This window comes from Felis catus, chromosome E2 (assembly GCF_018350175.1).
Source record: "Felis catus isolate Fca126 chromosome E2, F.catus_Fca126_mat1.0, whole genome shotgun sequence".
Lineage (NCBI taxonomy): Eukaryota > Metazoa > Chordata > Mammalia > Carnivora > Felidae > Felis > Felis catus.
In genome coordinates this window covers 47260487-47274633 of record NC_058382.1, presented here as the reverse complement: position 1 = coordinate 47274633, position 14147 = coordinate 47260487, and the positions used below count along the sequence as shown (strand labels likewise).

General features: G+C 40.5%; 1 protein-coding gene across 1 annotated transcript in view; it reads right to left on the bottom strand.

Moving 5' to 3' along the window:
• Nucleotides 1-14147, bottom strand: part of PKD1L3 (polycystin 1 like 3, transient receptor potential channel interacting) — an 84511-nt gene that overhangs the window by 68282 nt on the left and 2082 nt on the right. Inside the window, 3 exon segments of the mRNA XM_045045855.1 lie at nt 54-207; nt 12420-12539; nt 14047-14147. Coding sequence (XP_044901790.1) covers nt 54-207; nt 12420-12539; nt 14047-14147 — 375 coding nt within the window.

The window sequence follows — 14147 nt, the reverse complement described above, 5'->3', positions numbered from 1 at the left end:
GGAAAGACAGAGATTGATGACCCCAGGTGTCTACTGTCAAGGGAGGCACTTACAAGATCAGCACCAGCAGTGTGGGGACATGCCATTGCTGGGTGAGCAGCTGCCACAGAAAGAAGAAAGCAGGTTGAGTCCAAGTAAAATTGTTGGATAGAAGTATCTCTTTCTATTTTACCTAAGGATGTTTCATTCTTGGTGAACAACAGTATAAATCACTTTATATGGAGACCAAACTGATCATTTCCCACTGTTGATAATTCTGTAGACAAGCTGGGATTCTAGAGCTGAAGCATCACAAATCACGAATGTCTCATCTCTGCTTCTTCTCCAAAGGCTCTCTGTATAAAAACATTAAATCAGAGCAATTGTGAAGTTGCCAGTACACAAATATTACTGCAGAAATATATGATTCATAATTTTAGCAAAAGGAGGAGCGCTCTCTATTAATAAATCAGAGCATTTTTCTGATCTTTCCTCCCTCCTTCCCTCCCTTTCATTCTTTCTTTCCTTATGGTACTGTTAGATGAGATTGGCCATGTTGAGGGTGGTATGGCTGTAGTCTGATTTTTCTAGAAAATGATCATTTACAACATTTCACCAGATCACCATTATCGCTTTCATTCCCTTTCCACATTTTCCAGCAAGAAAACCGTAATCTGAAGGCACTATCAGTGTGTTAACATGGCTATTTGAGGAATGCTTGGGTGGTTCATTTGGTTAAGGCTCAGACTTTGGCTCAGGTCATGATCTCAAGGCTTGTGAGTTTGAGCTCGTCAGGCTCTGTGCTGACAGCCTAGAGCCTGCTCTGGATTCTCTGTCTCTACCCCCCGCCCCCGCTTTTGCACAGGGATTTATTTATCAAAAATAAATTAACATTAGGGGTGCCTGGGTGGCGCAGTCGGTTAAGCATCCGACTTCAGCCAGGTCACGATCTCGTGGTCCGTGAGTTCGAGCCCCGCGTCAGGCTCTGGGCTGATGGCTCAGAGCCTGGAGCCTGTTTCCGATTCTGTGTCTCCCTCTCTCTCTGCCCCTCCCCCGTTCATGCTCTGTCTCTCTCTGTCCCAAAAATAAATAAACGTTGAAAAAAAAAATTAAAAAAAAAAAAAGAAAAAAAAATTAAAAAAAAAATAAATTAACATTAAAAAACCGACATAGCTATTTGCTATTAACTTAAGTTGATCTCTTTCAAGGCATGCGTGTCTAGACCCATTACAATTTATCTGGCTATAGCAAGCCTGCTCTCTCTATCTCTTTTTGTAACATTCCCTTTGTTGTTGATGGGACTGGTATATTTAGCAGCAGAATCATTGTAGTCACTACTGCTGGGTGAGGACAGAGTTCTGAGATGTTAACTGCCATGTTTTTCTACCAAGGAATGCAGGATGGAAAGTAGAAGAAAGAAACTGGATTCTGAGGGTGCCTGGTGGCTCAGTCGGGTAAGCACATGACTCTTGGTTTCAGCTCAGGTCAGGCATGATCTCACCGTTTATGGGTTTGAGTCCCATATCAGGCTCTGCAGTGACAGCACAAAGCCTACTTGGGATTCACTCTCCCTCTCTCTCTGTACCCCCCCTTTTGCTGTCTCTCAAGATGAATAAACTTTAAAAAAAATTTAGAAACTGGATTCTGAGGCAAAAGACCTGAGCTCTTGACCTGGTCTACCTTTTACTGTAACTATGAAGCCTTAGACAAATGACAGCCTACTAGCTCTCTCATCTGGAGAATGAGTGTAATAATATCGAATGATGTAAAAATCTAAGCAATGTATTTAAGGTTGAGAAAAATGTCACCTTGGATTACGGTCATTACTTCAACAGCTCACGGGGAACCAGCAACTGATCCTGTGCTTCAACTGGCGATCTGAAAGGGGTTATGACCACTAGGTGGGTCAACAAGCTGCTGAACCAAGGGTGATCCAGTTTCTTGGTCTATGGACAAACACTGTGCTTGGACAGGCCTTGCCTTAAAAGATGAGGAAAAAACTGGGGCACCTAGGTGGCTCAGTCGGTTGAGTGTCTAACTTCGGCTCAGGTCATGGTCTCGTGATTTGTTTGAGCCCCACATCAGACACTTGTTGCAGTCCCCAAAGAGCCTGCTTCAGATCCTCTGTCCCCCTCTCTCTGCCCCTCCCCTGTTCCCTCTTCCTCTCTCTCTCTCCCCCACCTCAAAAATAAATAAACATTAAAAAAAAAAAAAAGATGAGGAAAAAAAACAACAAAAAGAAGCCCATGAATGTCACTCTGGACCCTGGGAATTGAATCCAGAGGACTTAGAGGAAAATATACCTCTGAAAATTATCAACAGCAAAATCCAGAAAAATATTTCACAAAGCTGGTTAACATCCTTAATATAAACAGAAAGTCTTAAAAATAAACCAAGTGAAGCTAACATGTAGAAGAATGAGATAAATTAAAGGAGAAATAAATGATACTGGAGGATTTCGAGAGAGCTAAAATGCTTCAGAAAAGTTAAAATCCACACTGGTAATACAGAACCGACTTGGAAAAATCAAACAAGTGAGACAGAGGAAAAAAGTGAGGAGTTCGCCCTGAACGCAACAGAGAAAAGCATACAAAACCATTCTTTTCATTTAAAAGAATGACAGGAAAGATATGGAGGACAGAAACGTGCAATTTAGCACATGGATAACTGTTTTTTTGTTTTTGAGATAAAGAGAAAGAGTGTGTGTATGTACACATGCACGCAGGGGAGGGGCAGAGGGAAAGAGACAGAATCTTTTTTTTTTTAAGTTTATTTATGTGAGGGGGGGCGGGAGAGAGAGAGGGAGAGAAAAAATCCCAAGCAGGCTCTGCACTGTCAATACAGAGTGCACTGTGGGGCTCAAACCCACAAATTGTGAGTTGGAAGTCGGATGCTTTAACCGACTGAGCCACCCAGGCACCCTGAGAGAGAGAATCTTAAGCAGTCTCCATGCTCAGTGTGGAGCCTGATGAGGGGATTGATGCCATGAACCTGGGATCATGACCTGATCCTAAGTCAAGGGTCTGATGCTCAACTGAGCCACCCAGGTGCCCCGATAACTGGTATTTCTTAAGGACAAAATCAGAACTAATGAAACAGAAGTGACAAATAGGTGGCAGAGAATAAAATTTTCACAAGCCAAGAACAATGTGTATATAGAACATCACATTCTAGACAAAATCAGTGAAAAGTGACCTAGATGCATGCTAAGAGAATTTCTGTATTACACAGATTAAAACATTTTACAATCTAAGATGAAAAAAGGCTACCTAGTATTAAAAAAAAAAAAAAAGGCTAACTGTAGTCTTTTCCACTATAGCATTAAATGACAAAACACAAGGGAATGATGTATACAGAGTTTTGAGGGGAAGACTGAGGAAGGAAATGTTACTTATAGTGCAGAGACTATTGCTTATTCCACCACCGTGCCTTCCTTCCAGGGAAACATAGTAGCTCCACTAAGGACTACATTTCCCAGCCTTCCTTGCTTGCAGCAGTATGGCCATGTGATCAGGTTCCGGCCAATGGGATATAAGAAGTAATTGGTGCAATTTCTAGACTATGCCCTTAAAGAAAATGATCAGGCTTCCCACTTTCCATTCTCCCCTTCCCACTTGATAGAATGTGAACATGAGGCAGGAGCTAACACAGCTTTTATAGACCACGATATTCAATTACAAGTTGACAGCAGAACAAGGCAGAAAGAGCTTGGGCCCTATAAACTGTGGTGCCATCTTATCAGCCCTGTACTGCTTACTTACACTGTTATGTAAGTGAAGAGAGAAATCAACTTCCACTTTGTTCAAGCTACCATTTTGACTTCTGTTGGAGCACCTGATCCTGTTTTAACTTGTAAACCCTCCTAAAATATGGCTTATTGGGAAGGGACAAGAAAAGACTTTTTGACTATTCATGAGTTCCCAAAATATTTCTACCAGTGGATCTTGTGAAAACAACTAGAATAGAGATGATACAAAATTAAGATTTCAAGATGGATAAAGTTATGGTATAAAATGATTGGACATAAACATCTCCAGTTAAAATTGATATAAGTTCTAAATTGTTAGAAACCTTGCTTTGCTAAAAGTTTTTAAAAAGTATTCTTGGGGTGGGGCACCTGGGTGGCTTAGTTGGTTAAGTGTTTTACTTTGGCTCAGGTCGTGATCTCGTGGTTTGTGGGTTCAAGGCCTGAGTCGGACTCTGTGCGGACAGCTCTGAGCCTGGAGCCTGCTTCAGATTCTGTGTCTCCCTCTCTCTGTGCCCCTCCCTCACTCACGCTCTGTCTCTCTCTCTCTCAAAAGTAAATAAACATTAAAAAAAATTTTTTTAAAGGTATTCTTGGGGTGTCTGTCTGGCTCAGTTGCTAGAGCATGTGACTCTTGATCTTGTGGTTGTAAGTTGCAGCCCCACATTGGTGTAGAGACTACTTAAAAAATATTCTTAAAAAAATTTTTTTTAATATATATATATATATATACACATATTATTATTATTATTATTATTTTTCTTTGAGAGAGAGACACACAGAGTGTGAATCAGGGAGGGGCAGAGACAGGGAGGCACAGAAACTGAAGCAGGCTCCAGGCTCTGAGCTGTCTGCGCAGGGGCAGACATGGGGCTGGAATCCGCCAACTGTGAGATCATGACCTGAGCTAAAGTCGAATGCTTAACCGACTGAGCCATCCAGGAGCCCCAAAAAGATATTCTTAAATCATATAATATAGATTTAAAAAACCCAGTGTAACAATAACCTGAATAAAACCTACAGACTATACTAACAAAATCTAGGAATAGAGGGTGGGGAAGGAAAAACTAACATGTGCTATATTCCTTTAACCACATGAGGGGGCTTCTAAAGAGACTTTCATTCCTGAGCCCAGCAATTAGGCAAACACAGGTGAAGGAATGTGTTTTCAAAAAGAACAACTCCTTGAAGGTAAACAATTAAAACGAGAGTCCTGAAGAACAAAAGTCCAACAAAGACAGAAGAAAGTAGCAAGGAAGCATTAGAACCAGAAAGCACGTAAGAAATGACAGATTATTAAAATAAACTTAACTGTGATAAACTGTACTATAAAAATATTTTCAGAGTCAAATAATTAGACTCATTTACATGAAATTTAATAGGAACACATGTAAAAAAAAAAAAGTGACACAAAAATTTCAAAGGACCCTGAGAGGCATCTGGCTGGCTCAGTCGGTAGAGCATGTGACTCTTGATCTCAGGGTTGTGAGTTTGAGCCCATGTTGGGTGAGGGAAGGAATAGAGTAGAAAGGACAGAGATGGAATTTAGTTTTTTCCTGGTTTCATAATTTTGACATTGAAACTCTATCATTGTTTTACATAATTAGAAAAAAAAATTGTTTCCTAAAAATAAGGAAAAAGAGCAAGAGAGGAACTGGATGTAGCAAGTTTAGACAATTTTTAGGGGAATTTTGCTCAAGATCAGGAAAGAAGTGGGGCAGTAGTTCATGAGGCAGTGTGAATTGGTGCTTTGTCTTAAGACAGAAAAAACAGGGATGCCTGGGTGGCGCAGTCAGTTAAGCGACCGACTTCAGCCAGGTCACTATCTCGCAGTCCGTGAGTTCGAGCCCCGCATCGGGCTCTGGGCTGATGGCTCAGAGCCTGGAGCCTGTTTCCGATTCTGTGTCTCCCTCTCTCTCTGCCCCTCGCCCGTTCGTGCTCTGTCTCTCTCTGTCCCAAAAATAAATAAACGTTGAAAAAAAATTAAAAAAAAAAAAAAGACAGAAAAAACAGCAGCCAGCACGGTGTCCTTGATCTGAGCCAGCGTGCAGCTAGATTCACTGTGGGTAGGAGTACGGGGAACTTGTAGGAACAGGACAGAAGACCAGCATCTGTGGGTGCAGATGCTTGCTGCTCAGTGGACACGTTTGGTAGCAGGAGTCTGTGGAGAGGATTCTTAATTGCTTCTATTTTATTTTTGAAACAGAAATCAAGGTTATGACCTGACCTGAGAATGAGGATCAGGGACTTCCTAGTCATTGGAGGTAGAGGAGGAAGTGAGAAGTAGTCCTCTCAGAGTAGAAGCACAAATAACCCCCAGGATACAGTGTGATTGCCAGGCTCATGATCCGAATTTCAGTTGACATATAGTCAGGGAGGTTGTGTGGTTTTGCCAAGCCATGTTGGGCAGCGTGTGTGAGAAACAGGAAGTGGACACGATGAGGCACATTCAAGAATATTATTGCTCACCTACTGAGTTCCTATCTCTCTATCAATAGGAATTATAGAACACAAGGAGAATATTGTGCTTACAATGTAATTCTTTTTTTTCCAGTTTATTTATTTTGAAGGCGGGGAGGTCAGAGAGAGGGAAAGAGAGAGAATCCCAAGCAGGCTCTGCACTGTCAGTGTGTAGCCCAATGCAGGGCTTGAACTCACGAATTGGGAGATCATGACATGAGCTGAAATCAAGAGTAAGCCGCTTAACTGACTGAGCCACCCAGGAGCCCCTAGAATGTAATTTCATAAAGTGAACTTAATTCTATCTTCTTAGTGTTGACCCACTTGGTGGACCTCATTTTGGGACATTGGATAGTATAAGGTGATGTGACTATTCCAGAGCACAAGACCCCCTTGAGAATTCCTATGTTATTGTTCTTAAAAAACAAATAAAATCTTTGTGTTGTCTTGATTATCATATATGTGCTAGTAACAACTATTTTATAGACTTAGCTAGAGCTATATACTATAAATTACCTTTTCCGTTGGCTTCCAAATAGATGCCTTTTCAGACCAAGATGAAAGAAATAGAAATAGTTCTCGTTTAGGCTGGAGACCCAAGAAGACAAGAGGAAGTCGCAATACCAAAAAACAAAATGACTTCAGGTAATGTGTAGTGAAATCAATTTGTGCCTGAAAGGATGTACAAGATTAATTAATACTGAAATATGTTATCATAACATGTACCCAATTAATATTTGTTGCTTTGTGTTTTGTCTCATCTTTTTTAAAATGTCTTTTTAAAATTATTATTAGAGCATGAGTGGAGGAGGGGGCAGAGGGAGAGAGAATCCTAAGCAGGCTCCATACTCAGCACAGAGCCCAGTATGGGGCTTGACGCCCAGGATCCTGGGACCATGACCTGAGCCCAAATCAAGACAGATGTTCAACCAACTACGCCACCCAGGTGACCCCCTTCTTTTATTTTTTATTTTTTTAATTAGAACATGAGCAGGGGAGAGGGGCAAAGGGAAAAAGAGAAAATTGTCTGCTCTTATTATTGCAATCTTTGCCCTAATTTTATATATACTTATTTTCTTGATAGGCCTTTGGCCATCTTCTTTTTCACATGTGCCCAAATAAAGGACAATGTATTCTCCCACATTTTCCCATCTAAAAAGAGTCTTCTTAAAGTCCTTGCAGGGGCACCTGGGTGGCTCAGTTGGTTAAGCCTCTGACTTCAGCTCAGGTCATGATCTTGCGGTTCCTGTGAGCTTACAGCTCACAGCCTGGAGCCTGCCTTGAATTCTGGGTCTCCCTCTCTGGCCCTCCCCTGCTCGTGCTCTATCTTGCTCTCTTTCAAAATAATAAATATAAAAAAAATTTTAAAAATAAAAAAATAAAGTCTTTGCAGAGTCTTTCAAATGAAGGAAGTGTTCTTTCTCATATTTTTTAATTTTGAAAATAAATACTATTTGGGAAAGATGCATTAGCCTGAAATGACCTCAGTCAATACCAGTCTGGGATGATTATATAGAGAACACCTGACCAAAAGGCTGGAAAAGAGACAACTCAAAGTGCATCTAGTGTTTAGTCTTAGGGGTATGACCCCCAACTTCAAGTTTTAGATGTCTTTGTCAACAAGCCCTCTAAGTATCCCTTAAAAGAGCAATTTAGAAATTGTCATTGTAGAGACATGAATATTTATCTAAAGAACAAATGTAAAAATCAGCTTTTCCAAATGATTTTGTTTTTTGGTGTTTGGTGTGGGTTTTTTTTTTTGTTTGTTTAGTTTTTTAAATTTTTATTTATTTTGAGAGAGACAGAGAGTGTGAACAGGGGAGGGAGAGAGAATACCAAGCAGGCCCCACACTGTCAGTGCAGAACACAACACAGGGCCCGAACTCACAAACTGTGAGACCATGACCTGAGCCAAAGTCAGATGCTTAACCAACTGAGCCACCCAGGGACCCCCAATTGCTTTTGTAAATGGGTACTTGTGAGTTGGGGAAGAAGTGTTTTGTGATGGCATTAGATGAAAGTAAAGATGGTGTACTTTGGAAACTTAAATCTTTACCGAAATCACCCTGATGGTAATTAAAGCATTGAGGCTGAAGACGCATTTGAAAAGTTTCAATAAAGCTATGTCATAAAATGCGAGTTTTGAGAGAGCAGTGCTCCTAAATTAATATACTATTTTACATAACATCTGATTTTAAATATCCCTTTGTAGAGGGGCGCCTGGCTGGCTCAGCTGGAAGAGCACATGACTCTGGATCTTAGGGTCATGAGTTCAAGCCCTAGGTTAGGTGCAGAAATATTTTTATAAAATAAATAAATATGGCTTTGTAGAACAAGTTACTAAGCTAATAAATGAGACATTTGACTGTTTCACCTATATCCTTAGATATGATATAGTCAAGTTTACCCCAAAATAATTGTCTTTAAATCTTCTCATTGAAGAAGGAGATTTGCCTTATCTGGAGTTGCCTTATGTTTATGTATGTCAGGTCCTTTGCTCTACCTTATAAGTAATCATTTTCATTAGTTTTTGTTTGCTTTTCCATTATGTTTATACAGATGTGTGTGTTGGTATATACACATATATATTCATGTTACCCTCTTTCTTAAAGTTAGCAATACATTACACATTTTCTGCAGGGTTTTTTCCACAAAAACAAAAACAAAACAACAAAAAAACCAGAAGTAACCCCACTGCAGTACACAGAGATATGCCTCATTTCTTTTTACAACCAGGACCCCCCTAGATGGGTATATGGATTATTTCTATTTTTTTGCTATTACAAAGAGAGCCACAATGAATAGCCTCATGTGTGTACCTTTTTATATTTTTGCCAGTGTAACTTTGGGATAGATTCCCAGCAGGTGGAAGGCTCAGTCAAGGGGTAGATGTCAATGCTATTTTGCTAGAGATTGCCAAATACCTCTCCCTAGAAACCATCTTATTGCATTTCCATTAGCAATGTACGAAAGTACCTACTTTCCTAGAGTCTTGCCAACAGAATATGTTGTTAAGTTTGTGGATTCATGCCCATCTGATTGTTGGGAAATGGTATCTCAGTTTTAATTTGCATTTCTCTATTTTTTGAATGTTAAGGAACAAATTTACAAATACTTTTCCCACCAACATATTATTTTGGGAGAGGCACTCCTTAAGTTCACAATAAAATGTATAAACAGTAATGCAACAATAGTGACTTCTGAATACTTCTAAGCAATTACATGTGTCAATACTTTAGTTTTAAAGGTAATTAGCAGGGGCACCTGGGTGGCTCAGTAGGTTAAGTACCCCCTGCTCTTGATTTTGGTTCAGATCATGATCTTGCCATTTTCTGAGTTTGAGCCCTGCGTTGGCCTCTGCATTCTCTGGGAGCCTGCTTTGTATCTCTCTCTCTCCCTTTCTCTCTGTCCCTCCCCCACTCATGCTCTCTCTCAAAATAAATAAGTAAACTTAAAAAAAAAATAGAAAGGTTGGGGCGCCTGGGTGGCTCAGTTGGTTAAATATCCGACTTCAACTCAGGTCATGATTTCATTGTCTGTGAGTTCGAACCCCACACCAGGCTCTGCGCTGACAGCTCAGAGCCTGGAGCCTGCTTCAGATTCTGTGTCTCCCTCTCTCTGCCCTTCCCCCGCTCACGGTCTGTCTGTCTGTCTGTCTCTCTCTCTCTCTCTCTCTCTCTCAAAAATAAACAAACAATATATATATGTGTGTGTGTGTGTGTGTGTATATATATATATATATATATATATACATATATATAAGTAATTAGCAATATTGGATCTCCAATGACCTTTGACATGAATGTGATGCCATCTAGAAACAGAAAACACACTTTGCATAAAAAAACAGAAATTTCACAATATTAGCAGTAAGAACTATAATATTCTGCCAGGCACTATTCTAATACTTTACTTGTATAATTTTACTGATCCTCATAACAATCCTTTGAAGGACTTGCCAGGTGCCACAACAGGAAAGTTCCAGAATCAAGACATGAACTCAGAAGTCTGACATGAGAGCCTGAGCTCCTAACTGCAGAGACTTATTTAATATGATTATGGGAAAGCAGTCTCCGAATTTGCAGTGCTGGCTTAGATAACTGAATATAATTCTTGAAAAATTTTTTTTCTTTTTTTGGTTATTTTTCTTTCAACATTTTATCTTTAAGTAATTTCTACACCCAATATGGGGCTTGAACTCACAACCCCAAATCAAGAGTCTCATGCTCCACCAACTCAGCCAGGTTGCCCCTAGAATTTTTTTTTTTTTTTAATTTAAGTAGGCTTGGGGCGCCTGGGTGTCGCAGTCGGTTAAGCGCCCAACTTAAGCCAGGTCACGATCTCGCGGTCCGTGAGTTCGAGCCCCGCATTGGGCTCTGGGCTGATGGCTCAGAGCCTGGAGCCTGTTTCCGATTCTGTGTCTCCCTCTCTCTCTGCCCCTCCCCCGTTCATGCTCTGTCTCTCTCTGTCCCAAAAATAAATAAACGTTGAAAGAAAAATTAAAAAAAAAATAAATTTAAGTAGGCTTCATGCCCAGCATGGCACCCAACATGGGGCTTGAACTCAAGACTGATGCTTAACTGAGCCATTCAGGCGCCCCACCCCTAGAATTCTTCTTGCCCCAGATTATCCTCTGTACAAACATTCTCTATTTCACAACAGTAATATCTTGCAAGTACATGAGTGATAAATATCAGGAAATGCATTTCACTCCAAAATGAAGAGTAAGTGAAAATGTCTAAAAACTCAAATCTTGGAGAGTGAAAAATGGACGGAAAAATTGTCATCATTTAGGCTATATTAAGGGTTGCTTTTCCTATCGTGGAGATGGGCTGGGCCAAACAGCTTGCTGTGAAGATGGAGAACAGTTCACAATCACTCCCATCTGTGACAGTGAAACACAGGACCACTTGATTTACGCAGAGACCAGCCTCACAACCGTGCCCTTGCCAACAACAGCATGCGATCACAGCAAAATCGGACAAACATATCACAGGGAGCTTGAAAGGGTGGAGAATGAGAGGCTGGAAACCAAAAATTTATCAACTTGAAATACTGAGTCCTTTCAATACCCAGTATTTGAGGACAGTGATCTTTTATTTTTCTCATAATAGATAAACATTGCAATGTATCGTTTTATGAAGCACCCAAAGATGCTTCATATTTTAATAAGAATGTATTTGCATTTTTTAAAGTGGAATAAAATTTTTACTCAGATTCGGAGGCATAGTAAGGTCTCCAAGAATTCACAGAGTTAAGACTGAATGCTGTATGTAACACCGTGAAAAATGCTGATTCAAAGAAAAACCACACACTCACATTCACACACACAATTTTCATGGCCTACTCCTGAGAAAAACTTATAGACAACAGCCTCCTCACCCTTCACCCTCACATCTTCCTACACCATACTGTATTTTCCTCCTTTAGCTTTTCTCGTCTTCCTTCCGAAGCCCAAGCACTGAATGGATTCAGGGTATCTGAGGAAAAGGGAGTTTACTCATACACTTTCTCCCACACTCCACCCAAGTCAAGACATGAAGGCAACATCAGGCACAACTCTACCTACCAGAGTAGGCTGCATGTGAAAGTCACTCCAGATGAACAGTTACTTACTGTAATCAGTATCATGAAAATCAATATCTAATCAGTATCATCAAAATCCCTATATCCATCCTATGGACTATCACTCACAGACTCTGTGACATGAAACCTAGAGCACTCCAACCTTCTTTTTGTTTAACCATACCCTTGAGTAAACCTCAGGGCATAATGTCCTTTATCTGCCCCTGAGACAGGACTAGGACACAAACCTATCCTTTTTATTTTTTTAATATGTATTTATTTTTGAGAGAGAACGAAAGAGAGCACAAGTGAGGGAGGGACAGAGAGAGGGAGAGAGAGAGAATCCCAAGCAGTGTGCGGCCTGACACTGGGCTTGAACTCATGAAATGTGAGATCACCACCTGAGCTGAAATCAAGAGTTGGACGCTTAACCAACTAAGCCACTCAGGTGCCCTGAAAACACACCTATTCTTAAACATTCTCCTCTTGGCTGGTTCCCTCTTAATAAACCATTTCTTGTCAAGCTGGACTTGTCAGCCTTTTTCTTTAGTTTTTCTTTCGGTCCTCAGATGTCATTTTGCACATACCTTTCATGGAACAGACTCCTTAACCAACATACTGTAGGTTTCCAGAAATTATGCCTTTGGCCGCATGTGGCTTCATCACTTACCAGCCTGGCAACTGAAAGAATGCCCCAGTGAGCCCAAGTGCACTGTTGATGAGATCCAGTTGGAGTTTCTGGACATGTAAGTGCATCTGGTGGGCTTTGTGACCCTGCTGGCCGTGACATCTGTTGAAGGAGGACCAGACACAGACCCTCATACTCCAAAGTCAACCTTTTTAAAAATTAAATATGAAAACCAAATTTTACTAGCTTCCAATAGGTGAAACTTTAGGATTTCTCCCTGGTACTATGTATTGTTGGGGTCCGGGAGCCAACAGTCAAGAAATAATTCTTGAGACAACTTTGGTGCCAAATAGGTGATTTTATTAAAGCATGGGGACAGGACCCACAGGCAGAAAGAACTGCTGGGGTATTGTGAGGAGTGACTTACTACATACCGATAATATATAATATATTATATATGATATAATGAAGAGTGACTGACTTTATCTACCTCCCTACCTACCTACCGGAAGGGGGTTAGGGATAGAATAAGTCTCCAAGCAATCAAGACCTTAGTCATGAGACCCTTCAGATGTGTATCAGTGGGCCATATGCTTGCAAGATGATTGTTAACATGTATCTTGGGTTGGGGGTAGAGATAAAGGAAGTTTCCAAAGGGATTTTTATATGTTAAAGACTTACAGGATCCTGGAGGTTGAGCTAAGTTTGACTTTTGCCTCTAGCAAAGTACTAACATTGAAGCAGTTAAGGAGGACACTGAAGCAGTTCCTCCTGGAGGAAGGTCACTCAGACTGTCTCAAGTGTCGTACTTGTCACTGGGCTGCAAGTTTTAAAGAAGTTTAACATTTTCTATATTTCTTTTGCCTTTGTTCTCCACCTCACCTCCACATAGTATAGATTTTTCATATATTATGTGTTATCACCAGGCTTAGTATTAATTTACCTAGACTTCAATGAAGACGATGATGATATAATTGCACCTTGGATTTTTCTGTAAGATCACAGTATTATGGTGCATGGTTTTGAAAATATCTCTGTAAGACAGATAACAGGCAAATAATTTCTCTCCTGGTTTCTGAGTTAGGAAACTTGGAGCCAAGAATGATGAAGAAGTATTTACCAGGAAAAAAGTGGCCATAAAAGGTTTACCCACTTCAGAAACTTGCACAGTACTTGTAGTGAAAGATCAGGTATGTTACCTTTTGATAAAACACTAAAAAAAAAAAAAAAAATCTCATCATCTTTGCTACACAGACAATTCAAAGGCTGAAGCTCAAAAGTGTAAATATTTCAGAACTGTGGTAATGAAGTAAAGCAACAGATTTTCTGTGTACAAAAGTGGAAAGATTCAAATTTTTTTCTTACTCCTATTCCAGAGTCAAAGTAAGGAAGTTCCCTTCATTTTTTTTTTAACCTTATTGATTTATTTTGAGTGAGTGAGTGAGTGAGTGAGAGAAAGAGAGTGAGAGCAAGCATGAGCAGGGAAGGGGCAGAGAGAGAGGATCCCAAGAAGGCTCTACACTGTCAGCACCAAGCCCGATGTGGGGCTTCAACTCATGAACCGTGAGATCATGACCTGAGCTGAAACCAAGTCAGATGCTTAACTGACTGAGCCACCCAGGTGCCCCAAGGAAGTGTCCTTCGTACATGCTAAGTCTCAGAGCCTTACCTGGGTTGTTTTTCTTCTTGATGTTTTCCCAGCAGCATGAGATTTTGTCCAATCCACCACTTACTCCTCTCTTCTAGAAAGTCCCAGAAAAGATCCCGAAC